At 38.8% G+C, this 24,802-nt stretch overlaps 1 protein-coding gene across 6 annotated transcripts in view; it reads left to right on the plus strand.

Moving 5' to 3' along the window:
* Positions 1-24,802, plus strand: part of LOC126356172 (Ca(2+)/calmodulin-responsive adenylate cyclase) — a 1,163,484-nt gene that overhangs the window by 1,018,819 nt on the left and 119,863 nt on the right. For all 6 annotated transcript variants that reach the window (XM_050006929.1, XM_050006931.1, XM_050006933.1 and 3 more), the window contains 4 exons: positions 1,188-1,373; positions 11,693-11,971; positions 15,530-15,804; positions 20,524-20,644. In XM_050006929.1, coding sequence (XP_049862886.1) covers positions 1,188-1,373; positions 11,693-11,971; positions 15,530-15,804; positions 20,524-20,644 — 861 coding nt within the window. The remainder of the gene's footprint in view (positions 1-1,187; positions 1,374-11,692; positions 11,972-15,529; positions 15,805-20,523; positions 20,645-24,802) is intronic.

Consider the following 24,802-nt stretch of genomic DNA (forward strand, 5'->3'; position numbering starts at 1 on the left):
TCTTATACTGCACAGTTGCACACCCATTTTCATTTTTCTGCTGTAGTTCTGTTACATTCTCAGTTACTCATTACCGTACATGAGCTCCTTGAGGAGTCCCAAAGGTGTAAATCCAGGGGTTAAGATTCAGAGATATGGTGGGTCAAAGCAACTGGTCCTCCTTGAACTGTCCACTTATCAGGACACACAACATTGAGATAGTCTCTTGCTTCACAACCGAAATTTGTAGGTCCTATAGGTGTCAGCTCCTGTACCTTCTTCACGGGAAATGGGTGGGCGGAATTGCTGTCTCCAAAACAGGTGTCATACAGTTGATTGAGGAACCCTTATGGTGCCATATATACAATGAATATTTATGGTTGGATCTTAAGCTGCCATTTCCAATATCTTCCCCAAACTCTCTCCATCTAGTTGATGACAACTGTGGTGCACCACAAATGCCACATTCCTTTAAACACCTATCCATAACAGTGAGAGTCTGATGGTTTGGTACTCTTCTGTTTGGAAACATCTACATGTACTGTTTTATTTCTGCTCATGCATTGCCTTCTGCTGTGTCATGAAGGTGGTCTATATCCACATATTCACGGTTTGAGTCCCTAGACCGTCATATCATACACAACAACTGTACTCTATGAATGACTGACAGAATGAAAGTATGTAGTATGTCTGTTGCCGCTACAGTGAAACAGCACCATAGAGTACAATGGGGCTGACTGAAGTCAAGTAAACAATGGCATTTCATGGCAGAATCAACTGAGCAGTATAGAGGAGTCTACAAAGCACATCAGATGAATACAGCATGCCAAAAGCCAGTACTGGTCCATAATGTACACCTACGTCAAATATTATGTGTTGTAACCTGAAAATAAAGCAATTACAGAAAACACTGTATTTAACATTTTATTATTATTTTTATGCACCCATTACACCCATTAGGTGTGGATAGTTATTTTGAATCAGCATGTATAAGGTTTGATCACTATTCCAGAGTGGAAGAGCTGAGCAGGCATGTGGAAAGAGCTTTCAAACAAAATAAGGGTATGTCCATGTGCACACACGTGCGCATGAACACACACACTATAAAACTTATTATATCAGTCTGTTTTTTTTCCCCTTAGTATTTGCCCAACGTATGTTGGTAACCAAACCTTTCATTGAAGAATAATAGCGTATACATGTTGCAGAACAAGGTAACAGAGAAGTTCAAAAGACCATTCAAGAAACGGCATTCTAGTGTGTATCATCAACCATCAAATCGTGTAAATAAGTATTTGGCACAAGCTATTGATGCACGGAGTGTTGACAGAGAAAAGTCAACGCATGTCAACCTTGCAACATTGTGCTTCAAAGATAGGGAGAAAGAGAATCAGGTAAGTTTTATGTTACTATTATAATAATACAGCATTTAAATCTTTTGCCTTTGGTTTACTTATAGTGCTGGGGATTAAATACCAAATATTTAAATCTGAACTCACTCCTTAATTTGGACAATCAGAATAATAAATGATGGAAACATCACAATTAAACCTAAACTACGGGGTGTTCAAAAAGTCTCCCCGCAGTGCTATATGATTGTTAGCCGCGCATGCCATATGGTGCAGGAATATACCGAAATGAAACTCGGCGAAATACAAGTTGGGAATTTATTGAATATTCATTTTTACTTACAAATTTTCACATTAAATGTTGAAAGTGTCCCCTGTGTTGTTGAATACACAGTTCAATTTCTCTAATCATGTTTCCAAACGCAAGCTGTAACATTTCTTCTGTAACAGAAGCAGCGAAAGTGGATATTGCAGTTTTCAATTCATCGATGGATTTTGGGTGGTCAGGTGGTGGTAGGTCAGGCGATCATACAGGCCAAAGTCCCTGTGAAATTATGCGATCACCGAAAACATCAGCAAGCGGTGACACTGAAATGTGAGCTGTATGCACGGTTGCACCATCTTGTTGAAAATAACTGTTCAGTATTTCACTAAACATAAGTTCTCCTATGAATAGGTACAGAATATCACTGCAGTATCGTTGTGCATTTATTGTTTAGTTGAAAAACCCAGGCAGGTGAACAATCATACGACATGCGCAGCTAACAATCATACGGCACTGTGAAGAAAGTTTTTGAAAACCCCATATTTATAACACAGAAACTTGCTCTTGATCACAAATGAATGCAAGCATATAATTTTTTTCTCCTTTGCTTAGTTCTCAGGTTACTATCTTAACTACTGACAGTCACACCATTCTGGTCGACACACTCATCTCAACAGTCACTTGCCAACTGCCTCTACTCAACACCACAAGAACCACAGACCCCTAAAAGATAAAGACATCATGCATTCCCCCACTAAATCTTCTTTTCAAATTTACAAGAAAATCTGGAAAATAAAAGATAAAAAAATTTTGGGCATGTAAATTGCAGTTGCAGAACTAACGCAATTTTACTAACTTACCCAGCAATCACTCACTATTATGATAACATTATACCGACAAATTTATCATATAACACCCTAAAAGATGCTATCCTACATGCAAAATTTAGTGTCTCTTGATTTAAATGTAGCGTTATCTAATAAACAAGAGGTGGAGGAGGCAGGGGAGGAGGAATTAACTATTGAGTGAGATAATCTGACATGACACGTTATTCCAATAATAATTTAGTTCACAATTTTGCCAAATAAAGACATGGTTGGAGACATATATATATTTTAAAAATACCATTACCAGTTTCAAATTTTTCACAATTAATCACTATAAGGTTCTTAATTCTTTCATTTCCTTTCAGTTGCCCTAGGATAAACACTATTTCTCAACTACAAATTTGTAACCAAATGGGTGCGCTACATATTTTTGTTGGAATGCATCTTTTATGAAATGTCCATCTGGCATATTTGTTTTTGCAGTTTTCTTACAAAGAAATGGTTTCTCAAGTATTTTCAGAGTTGCAGACATTTCACTGCATTGGTAAACCGCTTTCATTAAGTCACAAAAAATTTTTTCAGTGTGCACTATTTGTTTTGATTTACTACATACGAAAACAAATAATTCAGTTGCACAAATATTTCAGCTCATTATATTGAAAATTTTCATTTACCATATCTTCAAAATCTTCAAAATGGCATCATGTTGAGTCTGAGTTGTCAGTAGCTTTTCATTTTTACATGCTCCACATGGACAATATTACTCTTAATTTCCCTTCTGTTCTCTTTTGGCAGACAATTAACAAAAAAACACTACCATTAACATACAGAAGCACTCTAGCTTGTTGGTGAGTTGATACATACCTCATAGTTAAAATTAAAATTTAAAACAGTGTTGATCGCAATCTTGTTAAAATTTTTTTTTTATTGGAGTGAGTGACCGGTTTTGACTCCATGAAATAGTCATCTTCAGACTCCAGAGCAGTGGATGGACACTGCTAGATGAGTTCCGTCAACCCTCGACGCTCGTGTAACTGCTCAGTACCAAATATTTAAATCTGAAGTCACTCCTTACTTCAGACAATCAGAATAATAAATGCTGGAAACATCACAATTAAACCTAAACTATGAGGTGTTCAAAAAGTCTCTCCACAACGTGTAGCAGTATTTGTTTGTAATAAGTATTTTGCTGTGCATGTGCAGTAGAGTATACTGTGAGATTTTAGTGAAAGAGGAATGAGTGTGGGAGGTGAAGTACTACTTGGTTTTGCATTAATCTGAATCAATAAAAGTGTGTTTCAATTGATACAATACACATAGCCATTTCCAAAACTGTGTCAGTTCTGTGCCTGCTCCTTGTGCCCTTCTGCTATGCAGAAAACTGTGAAAGTAAATCACATGAAGATGTAAGACAGGAAAGAACCTTCACATCTTCGCATTCCATTCCTCTGGAAACTTGTTAAGCAGATTTAGTTCCCATTCTGTCTTCCGTGATTCAGACTCTTACACAGCTGGACTAGAAGCAGCTATTGGTTAAAGCTGCAGTGATGATGATGATGATGCAGCTTGTCTGACACAGGCATCGGAGGATTGGGTGGATGTAGAGACTATATGTTCTTTGCATAGGCAGTTGGATGATGATGCAAATGGGAATGTAGATCTCTCTGAAACAGATGAGGTTTTCAGAGAAGAATTGAACTATGCTGGGGGTCATGAACGGAGGCAACATGCATTCCATCACAATAATGACAAGCATATCCCTGTGAAGGAATTATGGGAAGCCTGGATTCACTCTGAAGTTCATAACTGGACTGCAGAGCAAACTGCTGAGTGGTTAGCAACAAATGTTGAGTTTCCACAGTACCATTCCGACATTTAATGCGAACAGAGTTACAGGAGCAGCTCTGCCAAGACTAGCAGCTAATAACATGCATTACTTAAGCAATGTTCTGGAAATTAAAGATCCCATTCACAAACAGAAAATTGCACTAAAAGCTATGGATGTTGTACTGCTTGGCCCACTGAAAGATTATAGCCATGGAACAAAGGACATCATCCTCATAACGCTTTTACTTGGAGCACTTATTGGTTGTTATTATGCATACCATCAAAATAAAAACTCTAATAAACATATAAGATGCATGATGAATGATGTGGAGAGTCTCCATAAGGCAGAACTTGCATTGGATAAATTGCAGAAATAACTTGAGCAAGCTAGGTTCAAACGGGATTGTGTGACGACAGAGAAGCAGAATTTGGAAAAACAACTACTAGAACAAGGTTGTGATAATGCTGAGATGAGGGTTCAACTGGTGCCATTTCACAGTCAAAAATATGCCTTGACTCACCGGGAGCACACTGAAAGATAGTTACTGCAACAAAGAGGCAGTCAAGAGACCAACTTGGATCCAATAGAAAATATAATCCTCAGGACATTTATAGAGACGTTTTGTCACAAGAAAGTGTGAATAGAGACCAGATAACATCAAGGGTGAACACTACAAGGGAAACTACACAAGAGCCGACACCATCCTTAGATGATGAAACCTACCCCACAGACTCAAATTCTACACCCGGGGATGACAATCATTGGAGAAAGCGCAAGCCTTTTTTTTCTCTACTTGTAAGCTGAAGTGCAGAATGACCTGAAGATATTTAACAAACAAACCCAATTTTATGTTGTTAATTATAAAGAAACATGAAAAGGAAGACAGACTCAGTTCATATTTGGTAACTGTGTCCACGTTTCTTTAGTTAGAGGATATAGGAGAACATAATCGTCTCAATTGTACCAATGTTGAACTTTTTGAGCTCCGGCTGTTTATGAGAGGTAAAAGATGTGTGCTTTAATTATTTATGGTGCTGAACACTATAACAATTATACTGGAAACTGGTTTTTCAGGTATATTCTATTTAATTTCCTGAGAAGGAAAGTTCCTACTCACCATATAACGGAGATGCTGAGTCGCGATATACACAATAAAAAAACCACCGACAAACTGTGGCCTAGAAACAAGTGGACCACCCTGTTGCTGAACACGCTGTCAAACATGATATCCCTCATGTTAAGGACTGCTTCACAGCCTGTGCCATATGGATCCTTCCCACCATCACCAGCTTTTCTGAATTGCACAGGTGGGAACTTTCCCTGCAATACATTCTACATTCCCATAACCCTCCTGGCCTTATCCTTCATTAGTCACTGTCCTCGCCCATCCAGCCCCCTCCCTGTTCCCATTCCAGCACTGCACAGCCGTCATTTCACCACCATACCCAGTCCTTTAATTTCTTTTATTTCTATCCTTTCCGCTACTTACCCCTTCCACCCTCCACATCTTTTCTCCTGCCCTCCGTCTAAACTGCAACACTTGACTGTCCTCCACTCCCACCGTAGTATCCCTCCCCTTCCCTGCCCCAGCCTCCTCCTTACACCCACCCAGTCGCCACTCCCATCATGCACTGGTGCTGCTGTTCGCAGTGTGGTCTCAGCTCTCTGAGACTGCAGATGTATGTACAAGTTCCGTTCGTGTGTGTGTGTGTTTGTGTTTGTGTGTGTGTGTGTGTGTGTGTGTGTGTGTGTGTGGGTGTGTGTGTGTGTGTGTGTGTGTGTGTGTGTGTGTGTGTGTGTGTGTGTGTGTGTGTCTACTGCTGACAAAGGCCTTAATGGCCGAAGCTTTAATTGTGTGAATCTTTTTATTGTGTCTGTCGCGACTCAGCATCTCCACTATATGGTGAGTAGCAACTTTCCTTCTCTGGTATTGTTACATTCTGTCATGGATTTTCCATTGTTTGCTATTTGATTTCCTATCTGACAAAACCTAAATTTCCTCCTGGGTACACAAATAATTTAGTAATCTTACAAGGTATTACAATTTTGTGTTCAATATGCAGTAATAATGTAATCTACAAACAATTGCAATATTTACAAGTAAATTTGCACCACAACAAAAAATACTTGCAGTCAGTTTTTATAAAACTTCCTTTATTGATGAGCAGTTACAAGAGTGTTGAGGGTTGACAGAACTCATCTATCAGTTTCCATCCACCGCTCTGGATGAGCCAAATCCACCCATCAACAATGAGCAGAAACAGAACAAATCTCCTCACTCCCACGCATTAGGCAGACACTGAGTCATCAGGCAGGACTCTGTGCAAGCAAGATGACCAATTGGCTGTCACACAGCTGTTATAGGAGAGAGCATTTACCCCTAAAAGCATACATAAGGCCAGCTGCTATATTCAGCAAGAAAACCATGTGTGCTGTTCTGTGTTCTGTGGGAGTGCAATGTGTTACCTCCCAGCCATCACAGACTGAGATATGTAAGTTTTTTGAAAACATAGTCAGCGATCTTAAAAGTAATTAAAATTTAAAACAGTCTTGATCGCAATCTTGTTAAAATATTTTTTATTGGAGTGAGTGACCAGTTTCGACTCTTAACATTTTGAAAATTTATGTAGTCATTTACACACTTAAAGTTTTTAAGAGAACTGTCACCCCAGTGTAATGAGGCTCATAGTTTTCATTTTTCCATTCCTTTTTGTACTGTGTAGTATGTTCTGTCTCTTTCTGTTTGGTTCACTTCATATGTTTTTGAGATAGTTCTGAATTTTGTGCCATGTCCTGCTTTCCCATCTTATCCTTGCTTTATTCTTCTTTCATCACTGTAAATTTCTTTGTCTGGTATTTGGATCTGTTTACTAGCATACACTTTATTTCATTTTGAGTTTCTTTTAAGCAGTCTCCTTCCAAGAATGCAGTCTCAGAATTAGAGTAGCTGTTTCCTGTCATTTTTGTGGGCATGGAGTTCACTTCTGAGTCTTCCATCAGCTTTGTGGATGTAATGTTGGTGTTTTCCTTTTCTGTACAACCCGTAAGCTAACCTCCTTTTAACTTTTAAGAAATGTGGCGGGACTGATTACATGTAGTGGATCAGGACTGATTGCACCCACTGAATCAAATTTGCTGATATCACTTAACCTGCAAGTGACATCCTATTACTACTGTTTCACTGTGTTCAGCACTGGACACTGTTGCTAACTCCCTTTCGATGTATTCTGATCATCTGCTTTGATTCTGCTGAGTGTCTTTTGTGACTTTGTTCTTGACTGTTACAACTTGGATTGCATAGTCCATCACACCTTCTGTTTGTCCTTGTTACCGTCTCCTCAGTTTTGGTTATATTCCTATACATTGCTTATGTGTTGCTCTTTTGTTTTGAATTTTCTTCATTACCCAAAACTGTACTTCATTCAGAGTTCTTCACAGATCATTGGAACTGTTTCAGTCTGGTCTGGTCTTAGAAGTTCAATGTCGAATTTGGAAACCCTTGCTTTGGTATCTTCTGTCCTCTTCTGCTGCTCTTTTTTTCTGTCATGCTTCTGTTCTTCCATTTTTCTTAGCCACTGAGCTTTTCATTCTTTTCTGCTTTCTTCTGACTCACCAGATCAACAAATATTCTGTAAGTTTTCTTAGTACCTGTAACACTGGATGTTCCTCCTTTTTCTCCATTAATTCTTCTCTCAACCATTGTTCCTCCGTCTCTCTCTTCTCCTTGAACTCCTGTTTTCTCCAAAACTATTCACATTGTGCTTCCCTTAATTCACTAAGCGTCATTTATTCCTTTTGTGACCCTTCATGCTGCTGTGAACTAGACACTCTGCTGTATGTAATACTGGCTCCCATTTTGATTTCACTGCCTTACAAAAATCCTGAATCCTTAGATTTGTCTCCTTTTCCATTATATTCACCTCCTGATTGTCATTCACCTGTTCATATACTACTTCTGTTTTGGGCATATTCATAATTTTTGATGGTACTCATCCGACAGTCACTCCTTAGCTTTGATAAAGACGTAAAATAAAGTTCCAGCACAGTTCACCCTGAAGCATTACATGCTATTGTGCGCACCGGAAAATAAGGCTGCTCTGGTCAAATATTGTACTGTAGCAATTGTACATAAACTGTGTCACTGCACTTTGCGACATTTACTTTCCCTTGTCTTGACTTGTGGTGTTCTCTGCAAAACTGAAGGCATCTCCCACCTATTCTTGTAATTTCTTCTGTTGTTCAGCCTTGTAAATACATTCCATTTATTGAATTCACCGTTCATTAAACTTTCTGTTCTGGCCATATAGTTTGCTATGCTGGATCCTACTTGCCATTCAACAAAGGATATCCACACTCCTTTTGTTGGCACAAACTACCATTTATTTCACAATTATTTATTTATTTATTTATTTTAAATATCACACTCTCAGGTTTTTCTGTCCCACCTACGTTTCTAACAAAGATTGTGAGCCACTGATCACTGTGTGTAAGGTATTGTGGCGGGAGGGTGCATACCAAATATTTAAATATTGAGCCACTCTTTGCTTTGGACATTTGGAGTAATAAATGCTTCTGACACCACAATTAAGTCAAAACTATTTATAGCACATAAACTTGTTCTTGACTGCAAATGAATCCAAGCATATACATTTTCTTCTCCTTTGGTTAGCTGTCAGATTACTGCCTTAAATTCTAACATTCACACCATTCTGGTTGACGCACTAGTCTCAAGAACCTTTCACCAAATGCCTCTACTCAACCCCATGCAATAGCATGAATTCTTCAGCATGGTTCAGGTGCATTTCTTTTCAGTAGGCTACCTGTTAATTTCATATTGGCCCATGCCTGTTAATAGTAACACATTCACTGTGAGCTGTGCATATTTGAATTACACCGAGTTTGTACGTTATTTCTATATCCATTCATAACCACAGTGAATCACTTTCAAACAAAATCATAAAATTTATGTTATAGGAGACAGAGATATAGGTAATTCTAAAATAATTTTTTTTGTGATAGGAAGGCAAACATAGATGAATTACACCGAGTTTGTACGTTATTTCTATATCCATTCATAACCACAGTGAATCACTTTCAAACAAAATCATAAAATTTATGTTATAGGAGACAGAGATATAGGTAATTCTAAAATAATTTTTTTTGTGATAGGAAGGCAAACATAGATGATTGTTAACACAAAGAATAGCAGCTACTGAGAAATAGTTTGGATGGCATAACTTATATGTATTCTACTAGGCCCTCACTGCCTTACTCATATTCACTAGCCATCTGTATGTCAATCAGGTGCATGGATGGAGTTTCTGAGGTGTTCTGTATAGCACATGTCATGGACATAGTTAGGTCTTTTGATAAGTAGTCCAGCTGAAGATACTTGTCATCACCATGAAATGATGAGACTTCATATATATGCAGTGAATGTGTTACTACGAAAATAAAAGTTGTAATACATATATCAGTTTATACAGAGTATCCCATTTAATAATTTGTTATATATGAATGACGTTTTTGTTAACTGATAGATCTAAATTTCCATAAAATTCTGCTGAGTTGTTGATTGTCTCTTATTTTAGAACACACAAATGTTTCTGTGGAAGTGTTGGCTCGTTTTGCAATGTGCCGTGATAAACAACTCAGAAGAATTGTATAGAAACTGACACTGGTCACAGCAAGAAACCCACACCTCTGAAGTTAGAAGTTTTTTGATGAATCATTAATAGTTGTTACTGATTTTAGTCCTAAGATATTGGAGCAGCTTCTGTTTTTCATAATGAGAGGGTTGTACTTTTTTATAGTTTGCATACTACAGCACTTGAAGATAAAATATACTAATTTCATGATTGTTTATGTTTTCACTGCATGTTTTGCAAAATAAGCTAGCCAGTTTTGTTGGACAGAAGGGGCAAAGGTAGCAGCACAGTACTAACTGTGTAACGCATAACCATGTGTTGAAGATTATGTAGGCATTTTTATGGAAAGCTCCACAGAAAGCAGTAAAAGGTTTAAATATAAGCATTCAAATGTCTTTATAAAATCAAATGCATTTCATACTCACAGTAGGCAAAGAAATTTAGAATATTTTTATATATCAAAATGCTCATCCATATGCTTACAGTCACTTTTTAAAACTTTGTTTTGACATTTACAATATTATAGGTGTTCACATTATATGTAAATGTATTATCAGGTCTTGAGGACTAAAACCTGTCATAATAAAGAAGTATTTGTCAGTATTTTAAAAGTAGAAACTCCAGGAAGGAATATCAGGATTGTAGGATAAGATAATTGCTATTTACCATAAAGATAACAATTAAATTGCTGACTGGCACAATTAAAAGATACTTACACACAAACTTTCGACCACAGCACTCGTCAGAAAGAGAGAAACACACACACCATTCAGTCTCACAAAGAACTACACCTCATGCACACGACTGTCAACTCCAGAACCTGGCCGAGAATTTCACTTCTTTGTGGTCCTCTTAATATATCATTATTACATCATGGATCGAGCTGGGAAGAAAGATAGAGCAAGAGTAGATTGAGACTGTAGGGAGGAGGTTATGATAGGTGACTTTTTTATGTAATCCACATAATTTGGTGGTGCAATGATTAGCACACCAGATTTGCATTCGGCAGGATGACAGCTCAAACCACGCCTGGCATCCAGATTTAGGTTTTCCATGATTTCCCTAAATCACTCTAGGTAAAGTTAAGAACGGTTCCTTTGTAAGGGTATGGTGATTTCCTTCTCCATCTTTGACACAATCTGAGCTTGTGCTCCATCTCTAATGACCTTGATGTCAATGGTACGTTAAACACAATTTTCCTTCTTTTGGCTACCATTTGGCGATGGTAATTCATTTGGGTGTACAACTTGTTGATTCTCATGTCCACTTAAAATTATGTGCAGAAATTACTGCTGAGTTTGTATAAAATATGACTGCTTTCACAAGTAGCTCTGTATCTTTATAGAACAGGATAGGCCCGTGACTGGACTGGGGACCGATATCCTGGGGGGAGACATTGGGCAGGTCTTGCACTGTGGTGTGACTGATATGTCAAGGAGTTTGGAGTAGGTGTGATGTAAGGATGGAGTATGATATTATATAAATTGGGTAACCAGTGGAATACCATGGGGGGGCAATAAAAATGGTTGTGTATAGGATTTACCTGACTTATGGACACAATGGTGAGTAACTGTAGCCCTGTGAAGGGTATGGCAGCTTCTCTGTCAACCCTGTAAGAGCAACATGCCTAGGTTGGTCGTTAGACATTTTTTACTAACAATATGCTCTGCACTGTCAAATCTGTTTTTCATTTTTAACACACTGCTTTTTCTTTGAATAAACATTCAACCTGTAATTTGAACTGTTGTGTTTCTTGAAGTTCGTGAAACTTTATGGGTTCTGCTCACATTCCCTAGTACCACGAAGATGCAGATGTGGGATTCAGCAGTTCGCTAGCCTGCTCCCTGGTGCTGTTGCTGCTGCTGGGAGGTCTGCAGGCTGTAGTGCTGCCACAGACCATCATTCTGCTGCTGCTCTTCCTCACAGCATTCGTGTGGGTTGCGGTTGTACTCATGCTGTTACTTGCCGTGCGCCTTCGCTGGATCCTCTGGGATATCTCGCAGAGCTTCACACTGCGTCTCGCCATTACAGTCTTCACTATTGTGTTGCTGTACACTGTTGCCCAAGTCAATGTTGTGAGTATCTGCAGGCTACCTGGTACTGTTTATAAAATTTATTTTATTAATTTCAGTGTATTTTCTCATCCTTCCTTTGTTTGCAGACCTTGATATTTTTATTTTTATAAGAAAGTGACATAAAGGTGTTCCCTGGTGTGTGAAGATGAGTAGAAATGATTGACTCTGAATATTTCTCCACTTTATCATTTTTTGAGGCTGAGAGTTGAGAAATTGATGTAGATTTTTTTTCTTTTTGCAACCACCATGTGATTCATTGTTATTACATTGTTACATTGACAACATTATTGAGTGTTTTTCTCTAAACATACATGAGATAGTGCTAAAGACACTGCAGTGATTTGGGGTAATCACACTAAAAGATTAAACTCTATGACATGCATTATATTATTTAATCAGAAATGCTGTATTACACCTGTCCAGTTAGATCAAGTTGTCATTTTTCTTATGTAATATACATTGTAATAAAAACTGCACAGCTCGTAGAAGAAAAAAGTGAAAGTTCCAGTATTGCTGGTAGTTCCAATAGTTTCACACTGTTATGCTCATTTACATGGATCCCAGTTCCTTTGTCACTGTTGATATGTTTTACAATATTCAGTAAGGTGACATGAAACATTGGGTAGTTGAGAGAAACTAACCTCAGTACATTAAAAAAAACCATTTGTACAATGATAATTATACTAACTTATCTCAGCAGTAGCATCATTTATACATTGGCTACACATCTACAGAACTCATGATGTTTCACATGCTGTTCACTTGTCATTTTCTGATCATGCTCTGATTACAATCACATTTTTATTTTGTGATCCACTGAATGTCTTCTGAACTTGTTTCTTCCATAATGACTAACAATATTATGTGGACAGTACATTGCTGTAGTTCGCTGTGGCCGTAAACAAATGAGAACTTAAGACTGCCTAAGGGGAGAAACGGAGTAAGGGGCAATAAGCCCCACCTCCCTCTCATAGGACTGTCATCTTATGTCTGTGTAGTGTGCTTTCTCAAAAGCAGAACTGACATAAAAGTAACAGAGATCGCTGATTCCTTTCGTTGTTATGAGAGTCGCATTTGACTGCCGTTATGCACCAGTGCCAATCTGTTCACACATTTTGGAAAAAAAAGGGGCAATCCACAACACAAAGTAAATTGGAGTACACAAAGCATTTGGTTGGGGCTATAGTGCAATTGCGGTTGGTAGTGGTAGTTCTGGTTCGACCTCTACCTGTACCTTATGCAACCATAGTTCAAAACATTCCCCACCTAAAACTGCCACGATATAGTGTCTGCGTAATGATTACAATTAATTTATAAAACAATCATGGAAATTACTATGAGAGGAAGGTGGGGCTTATTGCCCCTCACTGTTCCTCTCCCCTTCGGCATTGTGACTTCTCTTTGTTTACAGTCGTGGCCGACTGCCACAATATAATGTCTGCATAATATTGTTACTTATTGTGAAAGAAATTTCTGCCTGGATAAATAAGTAAAATAAGGGAAAGGCAACTATCCACATGCAGCAGACCAATGGATGTAGGACAGTGACACATAACAGCAAACTGTATACGCACTGATTTTCGAGCAGCAGCTCTTTTTTTTTTCTCTCCCCAGCTATAAAACACACATTCATACACACAGCTACACATACCCCAAAATGAGTTTGTATTTCGGTGACTGTTTGGTTGCGTTTGTGAATGTATGTACTACCGCTGGAAAAAAAGCTAATGCTCAAAAGCATTCTGTTATGTGTTACTATGCTCCAGTCATCAGTCTGCTAGACGTATGTAAGTAGTTGCGTTTTCCTCAGTTCATGTAAAACTCAGTTAGTATTAACATTATAATTTTCAGTGTACACTTTCTTTTAAAAATGTATGTTGTTATTATTAGTTTCATAAGAAAGATAGAGAAAAAGTTCTCTTCCATATGGCTTCTAATTAGTAGATATGTGCAAAAAGTAACAGATTCATTATCTAGCAAAATCTGGGAATTTCTGCTGTGACAAAATTCAAGGAAGAGTTAGAGGAAGCTGTGCTATTCAAGCAGCAGGCACAAATGTCATACACAGCCACAGGTTACTTTGCCCTATCTTGCCCTGCTCTTGCTCTTTTAGCTGAAATTTTTGAGAGAGTTCTCTAGTTAATTCTAGAACAATTTCATTTCCTCCAGTCCTTTCTTCCATTTTATCATTAAATAATAATCCCCCAGGTCTCAGCAGTGGTAGAATGTGCCAGCATTTGTTTGTGCTGTCACACGGCCCACTTTTTCTTTTTCTTTTTAATGCAGAAAGAGAGTGATGTTATAACAATAACTATCATGTGCCACAGAATTTAAATAATTGATTTGTAAGCAGATATAGTCTGTTTGTCTCAAATAAAATTTGAATCTTGAGCATTCAAAACAAGAGGATTTTTTTGTAATAGTGGAAGACTGAAATGGAAGATAGAAAGCAAGAGGAAACAGAGGTATTGTGAGGGTAAGGGTGAGGCATTTAGAGCTTTCATTAAGCTATAAAGACAATTTCTAGTTACCAATCTGAAGTATAGAAGTTGTCAAGAAGTCAATGAATTTTTTGGGGGAGGTCACTAGGTTTTTGTGAGAATAATGATTGATGATGCTGAAGTGAGAAATATGTACAAAAGGAAAGAGAGAAAACTAAAAGCTACATTCAAGAATGGTAAATACAGTTAACAACAAGGAGAACAAAAATAAAAATACATACAGGATGAAGCAGTGCATTGTGGTTGGCTGACACAGGTATTTATATTTAAGTAAATATTGTCATTAAACATAAACACTGCTGAATATTGCTCAATGGAAAATGTTTTAATACAGATCAATCAAGGCTGGTGTCTTGTACTGTGTCTTATGACTATCTTAAAATTTTGTAACTATTTTGTAAAACCAAAGTATGTGATTGGGATGAAATTAGTGAGTGTACTTATAGTGACTTGCTCATTTGAAGAATTTCTTATAGATTGCAGCATCAAGATTCCCTTCATAGTTAGTTTCTGACAAGAGGATACCTAAAGAGCGTTCTACAAATGCTGTATGGAATATCACTCATCTCTGTATTCCACTACATATGGTTTGTTCAATTCCTGCAACCAGCCATAATGGATTCTAAGCAATGCACTGAGGAGTCAGTTATTAATCTGTGTTCCCTTTCCAATTTCCAGCTGTTCTGTTTTCCTTTCCTTTCCACATTTTCTTCTCCCTCTCTTGCACTCACAAAAGAAATCTAAGCAATATGTTAGGCAGTAAACTAAGTGCAATGTCTGCCTTCAGTACATATTGATTGTTATCAGCTGTTACTGCTGCTTGTGTTATTAAATTATTTTCCATATTTAAAAATTCTGTGTGTTCTGTAAGTGAAAGCACAAAGAAAACTTTACAGTCTTAAATAACCACTTTACATAAGTTTTCGCATCTTTGATACATAAATTGATTTGTTTCTTGATGTTACTTCAGTGGTTTCTTTTTTAAGTAAATGCATTCCAGATTTACAAAATCTTCTTTTCTCAGACCTAAGATCTGCCATTTTCCTTAATGTTGCAGTTTACCTGTCGTGCTGATGCACTGCAGCCTTGTCGGCTTGGTGCAACTGCCAATGTTACACTAGATGGTGCTGGTGTAGGGCAAGATCACAGAGCATGCCCATTGCCGCAGTACGTGGTTCTCTCATGTACGCTGGGGTATCTTGCAGTTGCTGTTTTCCTGCGGCTTCCAATTCTCGTCAAGGGAATACTTCTTGTTGCTATGGCAACTGTTTATATTCTCCTCATCGAAGTCTCCCATCGCTCGCTATTTGACTGCTATGATGAACGTGTTGGGTATGTTATAATTTGTTGCCCTAAGTATCAGTATAAGCTACTACAAACAGTATAAGCTACTAAAAACAGCATAGTAAACACATTATTGTGCCCAAGATAGATACGAAGCCCACACCTACTACAGTAATACAAGTTTATATGCCAACTAGCTCTGCAGATGATGAAGAAATTGAAGAAATGTATGATGAAATAAAAGAAATTATTCAGATAGTGAAGGGTGACGAAAATTTAATAGTCATGGGTGACTGGAATTCGGTTGTAGGAAAAGGGAGAGAAGGAAACATAGTAGGTGAATATGGATTGGGGGAGAGAAATGAAAGAGGGAGCCGCCTGGTAGAATTTTGCACAGAGCAAAACTTAATCATAGCTAACACTTGGTTTAAGAATCATGAAAGAAGGTTGTATACATGGAAGAACCCTGGAGATACTAAAAGGTATCAGACAGATTATATAATGGTAAGACAAGAGATTTAGGAACCAGGTTTTAAATTGTAAGACATTTCCAGGGACAGATGTGGACTCTGACCACAATCTATTGGTTATGACCTGTAGATTAAAACTGAAGAAACTGCAAAAAGGTGGGAATTTAAGGAGATGGGACCTGGATAAACTAAAAGAACCAGAGGTTGTACAGAGTTTCAGGGAGAGCATAAGGGAACAATTGACAGGAATGGGAGAAAGAAATATAGTAGAAGACGAATGGTAGCTCTGGGGGATGAAGTAGTGAAGGTAGCAGAGGATCAAATAGGTAAAAAAGACGAGGGCTAGTAGAAATCCTTGGGTAACAGAAGAAATATTAAATTTAATTGATGAAATGAGAAAATATAAAAATGCAGTAAATGAAGCAGGCAAAAAGGAATACAAACGTCTCAAAAATGAGGTCGACAGGAAGTGCAAAATGGCTAAGCAGGGATGGCTAGAGGACAAATGTAAGGATTTAGAGGCTTATCTCACTAGGGGTAAGATAGATACTGCGTACAGGAAAATTAAGGAGACCTATGGAGATAAGAGAACCACTTGTATGAACATCAAGAGCTCAGATGGCAACCCAGTTCTAAGCAAAGAAGGGAAGGCAGAAAGGTGGAAGGATTATATAGAGGGTCTATACAAGGGCGATGTACTTGAGGACAATATTATGGAAATGGAGGAGGATGTGGATGAGGATGAGATGGGAGATGCGGTACTGCGTGAAGAGTTTGACAGAGCAGTGAAAGACCTAATTCGAAACAAGGCCCCTGGAGTAGACAACATTCCATTAGAACTACTGATGGCCCTGGGAGAGCCAGTCCTGAGGAAACTCTACCATCTGGTGAGCAAGGTGTATGAAACAGGCGAAATACCCTCAGACTTCAAGAAGAACATAATAATTCCAATCCTAAAGAAAGCAGGCGTTGACAAATGTGAAAATTACCGAACAATCAGTCTAATAAGCCACAGCTGCAAATTACTAACATGAATTCTTTACGGACGAATGGAAAAACTAGTAGAAGGCGACCTCGGGGAAGATCAATTTGGATTCCGTAGAAATGTTGGAACATGTGAGGCAATACTGACCTTACGACTTATCTTAGAAAAAAGATTAAGGAAAGGCAAACCTACGTTTCTAGCATTTGTAGACTTAGAGAAAGCTTTTGACAATGTTGACTGGAATATTCTCTTTCAAATTCTGAAGGTGGCAGGGGTAAAATATAGGGAGCGAAAGGCTATTTACAATTTGCATAGAAACCAAATGGCAGTTGTAAGACTTTAGGGGTATGAAAGGGAAGCAGTGGTTGGGAAGGGAGTGAGACAGAGTTGTAGCCTACTCCTGATGTTATTCAATCTGTATATTGAGCAAGTAATAAAGGAAACAAAAGAAAAGTTCGGAGTAGGAATTAAAATCCATGGAGAAGAAATAAAAACTTTGAGGTTCGCTGATGACGTTGTAATTCTGTCAGAGACAGCAAAGGACTTGGAAGAGCAGTTGAATGGAATGGACAGTGTCTTGAAAGGAGGATATAAGATGAACATCAACAAAAGCAAAACGAGGATAATGGAATGTAGTCGTATTAAGTCGGGTGTTGCTGAGGGAATTAGGTTAGGAAATGAGACACTTAAAGTAGTAAAGGAGTTTTGCTATGTGGGGAGCAAAATAACTGATGATGGTCGAAGTAGAGAGGATATGAAATGTAGACTGGCAATGGTAAGGAAAGTGTTTCTGAAGAAGAGGAATTTGTTAACATCGAATATAGATTTAAGTGTCAGGAAGTCGTTTCTGAAAGTATTTGTTTGGAGTGTAGCCATGTATGGAAGTGAAACTTGGATGATAAATAGTTTAGACAGGAAGAGAATAGAAGCTTTCGAAATGTGGTGCTACAGAAGAATGCTGAAGATTGGATGGGTAGATCACATAAATAATGAGGAGGTATTGAATAGAATTGGGGAGAAGAGGAGCTTGTGGCACAACTTGACTAGAAGAAGGGATTGGTTGGTAGGACATGTTCTGAGACATTGAAGGATCACCAATTTAGTATTGGAGGGCAGCATGGAGGGTAAAAATCGTAGATGGAGACCGAGAGATGAATACACTAAGCAGATTCAGAAGGATGTAGGCTGCAGTAGTTACTGGGAGATGAAGAAACTTGCACAGGATAGAGTAGCATGGAGAGCTGCATCAAACCAGTCCCAGGACTGAAGACCACAACAACAACAACAACAACAACAGCAACAACAAAAACAACATTTTTAGGAGAGATATTGGATTTGTTCTCATCTGTTTGGAATTTCTATCTATTGTATGATCAATTAGTGTAAACATCAAAGTTGTTCGTATCACATATATGCCAGTCATAACAAGGGAGAAAATCAGTAATTAGTACGAAATACAGTTTTTCCGATACCATTGTGAAAAGAATTAGAAATATGTTCATTGAATATGTCAGTTGAAAAATCATCAATAAGAAAGAAAAATAAAAATGGTATCCACACTGTCTTTTTTATTTCATGAGCTTTCATCTGCACTATATAAAAAAATCTGATATTCGTTAACTGCAATGAGCGTAAATTTCCGTCACATCACGTAGTGTAAGAAATTCTGTTGGGAAATATTAATTTGTAGTAACGCCAAGAGTGCTGTCCATTATATCGATTGTCTCAAGACAATGTTGTGCATAAACAAGGCAAAGTTGATGTCTTGGTTTGTTTCTGATTACCTCATTAAGACTAAAGAATATAAGAGTGGGATAATGTAGAAATGCCTAATGCAAGCAGTCAGATATTTATACAGTGACATTCTTCATTAATATTTGCCTGTGTAATGGGTGAATTTTTACTTGCAAAATCTTATGACTGCTTGCTTATAGCAAACACGAGATTACTTCGAGTTCTTCTTCAGTGTTTGAGAGCTTTAGAGCTGCCTTTTGTTAAACATATGTACATAATTTCGTCAGTGTCCTTCCAATACATCTTATCGTACTTTAATGTCTGTTAGGTATCAGTTTTGACAGCAGTTGGCCACAACAGTCAAGATTAGGTACCTTGTGTATGATAACTGTATTGCGAGTGCTTATCTATGTTTCATTTTGACAGTATTACACAAACTTCTAAGAAGTACTAACAGCACAACACTACTAGTATGAACAACTGCGGTAAAACAGAAAACGACGAACAAAAACACGACAGCGATGAGGATTACCAAAGATCATATTGATGCGCTCTTGGTTGGTGTGGCGGGGTGTAGGTGTGGAGGGGGGTAAATGGGTGGGGCTTGTGCAAATGTCCGGGGCTGTCGCTAACGTTTCCTGTGCCTTCACTTGTTTTTGTAGTTGCAGATATACCAAAGTCCAAAGAGCTTTGAAGACAACAATGTAGGTGAAAGGATGGTAAGATAGTGGTTTGGGATTTCAGGCAAGACACATCTCTGACAATGCAACAAATTGGCTCATATCCAACATCACAAATTATGGGTATCAATTATGACTATGTGAGAGTGTATGTTAAAACCATACATCAAGTGCTGAAAGACAAAGTGCTCCAGAAAGATTGTTTGTGCTTTGTAAAAATAGTATTTTTTTAGTCAACTTATGACAACTTGCTACCAATTTTCTCTCTTCAGCAAACAACTTCATATTATTCAGTTCATTTTTGATGGTTGTTCCTCCAAATATTGTATCACCTCTTTTCTTGCTGCTGTGCACATATACATTAACACATCACAAACTTCAGTGAGGTTTGAAAATCAACAAAGAAAGTTAAAATTGAAAGTACAGACAGCAGAGAGGTCACTAAAGACAGAGAATTAGCTCAGCTAGACAAGGCTGTGAAAATATGCAATTGTGGCCATATTCAAGGCACAATCTCCATGATATGGAAATTTGAGATTGCCTGTTACTCAATAAGCCCGCACAGTGTCAACCATTACACCACTTTGTTAATGACAAAGATCAACCCATTCACCCCTCATTTTCTAATAAGGTTGATAAATATAAAAGAATCTCTTGCAGTGAGAGCTTTGCACTGTGAATGCTAAGAATACTCTAAAATTTCCAAAATGTAGTATGGAATAATATTTTACTTTTTAGAATGGTACACTGAGGAACAGTGAAACTAAGAAACATGTTCTTTTCCTTAAATAGAATAATAATACAAAGTGGTTTGTGGTTTTACTATGGATGTTAATTTGTTTATCAGAGCAAATACATAGCCTATGCTAATCATTTATATGACTTTATTGTTTAACAGGTCAGTTGTCCCACAGCACGCTCTTGCTGTTGTCTACATTCTAATGTTCTTATTAGCAGTTATAATTCATGGTCGACAAGTAGAATGGACGGCTCGACTTGATTTCCTGTGGCAGATACAGGTTTGTACTTAATTTATCTTTATAAATTTCAGTAGTAGCTGCATGTGTGGTGCATATCCAGTGGCAGCATCCTGTAAATTCCCCTATATGTTCATCTGATCAATATCCAAAGCTGATAAATATAGATCCCTAAAATTTCCAGTTTGATTCCTTAATTTGATTTCGATTTCTTATGGAAACTGACAATCAAAGTGTTAAATGGTGTATCAGTAATGTAATATTTTCCATAAAGGAACCCGGGACTGATGGAAATTACTTTTGAACTGTAGGAAACTGGTAGTGACTGTGAAGTGACAGTGATTTAAGGCACTGCACCCTTAGACAGAATGACTGCAGTTCAAATCTACATGCAGCCTTTGAACTGAGTTTTTCATAGTTTCCCAAAGTCATTGAAGGCAAATGCTGGGATGGTTCCACTGAAGTGCCTACCCTCCATTGTCTACCTCCAATCTGAGCTAATACACACAAAAATGACCTTATCCAGAATGAGACTTAAGTGTGTAATGTTTCTTGCTTTTGTCTTTGAGCATATTTCATTTCAACAAACATTTTAGTTCTATGCACAACTATTAATGTTACTCAATGAACAAGGGATAGTGCTAATAAAGACCAATTTTTTGTTACATGAATAGTTTTGTCTTAAAAAACCTTTTTCAAGTATTTACCCACAGCGAGATACCATGGAATTGAAAATGGCAGCAAACTTGCAGGATGTGGTACCATCAGAGGCCATTTACAAATTGTGGTGGCAATTTTAGTGTTCATAAACCATTCCAAATGTAACAATTCTTTGACTTTGCTGTTATTTTCATGTTTATGGCACCTTGCTTTTGGTATTAAAAATATGAAGCCATCACTAACTAGAACATTGGTCCAGTGCTGCAGTGCTTCACTAGGCATGGTATTGTTGATATACACACTAAAACAGTCATTTTTGATCAAAAATTGTTCTCTAACTAAGAAGAGGTCTTCATTAATACAAGGTGCATCTGAAAAGTCTGGTGAATGATCCCATAAATTAAAAACTGCAATGGTTAGGATGAGACACTTATGCTGCATACACATTGAGAGAGATGTCAAATCGCAGAAGTGACCAGTGGTGCATGCAGCAGTGAAGCTAACAGAGTCAGTGTGAGGACTCATGTCATTGCAAAATGGAGCACAATATGAAGCAGTGTGTTAACATGAAGTTTTGCTTCAAATTAGGGTAAACAACAACAGAGACTCGTGGAATGTTATTGCCGTGTACAATGTTGAAGAAGTGTGTAAAAGGGTGTGTTTGAGTGGTTTAAACATTTTAGAGATGGAAAGAAAGGTTTTGAGACTGAGATGCATTCAGATTGACCATCAACAAGCACACTCCAAGACAACATAGAACGATTGTGATGTATATTCACGGATGATTGTTGGCTGTCTTTGAGAATGAGAGTGGAAGAACTGAGCGTAAGTACAGACAGCGTAAGCACTTTGGTTCACAAACATTTGAAAATGTGAAGATCTGTGCCCAATTTCTTACACAAAGCCTGATAGACAAGCAGAAGCAAACTTGGATGGAAATGTTTGGAGACCTCATGAACACATCTGCCCGGAGTCCACATTATGGGAGTTCAGCCCTGGAGCTACCAGTATGGTAAGGAAACCAAACAGCAGTCAGCAATAAGGTGCCCTTTCGCTTCCCCACCTTCCAAGAAGAAAAATCGGGTGACAAAATCTACAATTAAGATAATCATGATTGTCTTTTCCAACACTGATTCATGATGAATTTCTGCCAAGGATCAAAATGTCAATGTGGAAGTGTTACAAGGGAGTTTTGAATCAACTGCTGCAATACATTGGCAGGTACTGCCAGAACTGTACCAGAGTGAACAGTGGACTTTCCTGTAAGACAATGTCTATCCACACACTGCTCAACTTTCTTGCTCAGTGCAACGTGACTGACTGTTTAACACCTCCCTTATTAATGGTTTGTACATTTGGTGTTTAACATCTTGTTGAAATCATAAATATGTCATATTAATAATCAATGTTTTGATGTGAGCTGATTATTGGTACTAGTTCATTTTACCAGATGATTTCAGACATTGCCCATCATTAATGGTATCTGTGTTACTACCTCCTCTCATTGCACACAAACCCAGTCTCTCGCATCTACTCAAACTCCCACTTCCAGCTCCACTCCCTCCAAAACCTCAAAATTCCAGTCAACACACTCTGGAACCACATCACCCTAATTCAGTAGTTAATCTTTCTTCCAAACCTCTCTCCCAATCTGAAACTTCTGTCCTTTCCAAAGGCCTCACCTTCACCCCACTCCCAGGTTCAACCAAACAGCCCTCGTCAAAGATTTACCGTCCTACACTCGTACTCTCTGCTGGAAATATCACTTTGCCATGAAGAAAAATGATCCTAATCCTGCTCCTAATGATCCAACTCCCCAAGACACTATCCAAATTGAACCCTGCCTGGAACAGTTCCGTCCTCCGTCACAGTGGGACCCACCTCCTCTTCCTCAAAATCACCCTCTCCAAACCTTCCACGAATTTCTGACTTCCAGCCTTGCCTCTCAATCCATCTTAAGAAACCTTAATCCTACCCGATCGTCGGGAGTATGTGGCTGAGGGACTGCGTCAGCTTTCAGACAACACCACATACAAAGTTTGCCAAGGTAATCCCATTCCTGATGTCTAGGCAGAGCTTAAAGGAATCCTCAGAACCTTAGGCCCCCTACAAAACCTTTTACCTGACTCCATCAACCTCCTGGCCCCACCGACACCCCGCAACCCTACCTCCTACCTTCTTCCCAAAATTCACAAACCCAATCATCCCAGCTGCCCCACTGTAGCTGGTTACCAAGACCCCACAGAACGTATCTCTGCCGTTACATGCAGTCTCGCGTCCTTCATCAAAGGCACCAACCACTTTCTCAAATGCCTGGAATCCTTATCCAATCTGTTACCCCCATCCTTGTAACCATTGATGCCACTTCCTTCTACACAAATATTCCACACGTCCAGGGCCTTGCTGCGATGGAGCACTTCCTTTCACGCCGATCACCTGCCACCCTACCTAAAACCTCTTTCCTCATTACCTTAGCCAGCTTCATCCTGACCCACAACTTCTTCACTTTCGAAGGCCAGGCATACCAACAATTAAAGGGAACAGCCATAGGTACCAGGATGGCTCCCTCGTACGCCAACCTATTCATGGATCACTTAGAGAAAGCCTTCTTGGTTACCCAGGCCTGCCAACCCAAAGTTTGGTAGAGATTTATTGATGACATCTTCATGATCTGAACTCACAGTGAACAACAACTCCTGATTTTCCTCTCCAACCTCAACTCCTTTGGTTCCATCAGATTCACCTGGTCCTACTCCAAATCCCATGCCACTTTCCTTGACGTTGACCTCCATCTGTCCAATGGCCAGCTTCACTCGTCTGTCCACATCAAACCCACCAACAAGCAACAGTACCTCCATTATGACAGCTGCCACCCATTCCACATCAAACAGTCCCTTCCCTACAGCCTAGGTCTTCGTGGCAAACTAATCTGCTCCAGTCAGGAATCCCTGAGCCATTACACCAACAACCTGAAAACAGCTTTCGCATCCCGCAACTACCCTCCCGACCTGGTACAGAAGCAAATAACCAGAGCCACTTCCTCATGCCCTCAAACCCAGAACCTCCCACAGAAGAACCACAAAAGTGCCCCACTTGTGACAGGATACTTTCCAGGACTGGATAAGACTCTGAATGTGGCTCTCCAGCAGGGATACGACTTCCTCAAATCCTGCCCTGAAATGAGATCCATCCTTCACTAAATCCTCCCCACTCCACCAAGAGTGTCTTTCTGACGTCCTCCTAACCTTCATAACCTCTTAGTTCATCCCTATGAAATCCCCAAACCACCTTCCCTACCCTCTGGCTCCTACCCTTGTAACCGCCCACGGTGTAAAACCTGTCCCATGCACCCTACCACCAACACCTACTCCAGTCCTGTAACCCATAAGGTGTACACGATCAAAGGCAGAGCCACGTGTGAAAGCGCCCGCGTGATTTACCAGCTGACCTGCCTACACTGTGAAGCTTTCTATGCGGGAATGACCAGCAACAAACTGTCCATTCACATGAACGGACACAGGCAGACAGTGTTTGTTGGTG

The sequence above is a fragment of the Schistocerca gregaria genome, chromosome 3 (genome assembly GCF_023897955.1).
Source record: "Schistocerca gregaria isolate iqSchGreg1 chromosome 3, iqSchGreg1.2, whole genome shotgun sequence".
In the NCBI taxonomy this organism is placed as follows: Eukaryota; Metazoa; Arthropoda; class Insecta; order Orthoptera; family Acrididae; genus Schistocerca; species Schistocerca gregaria.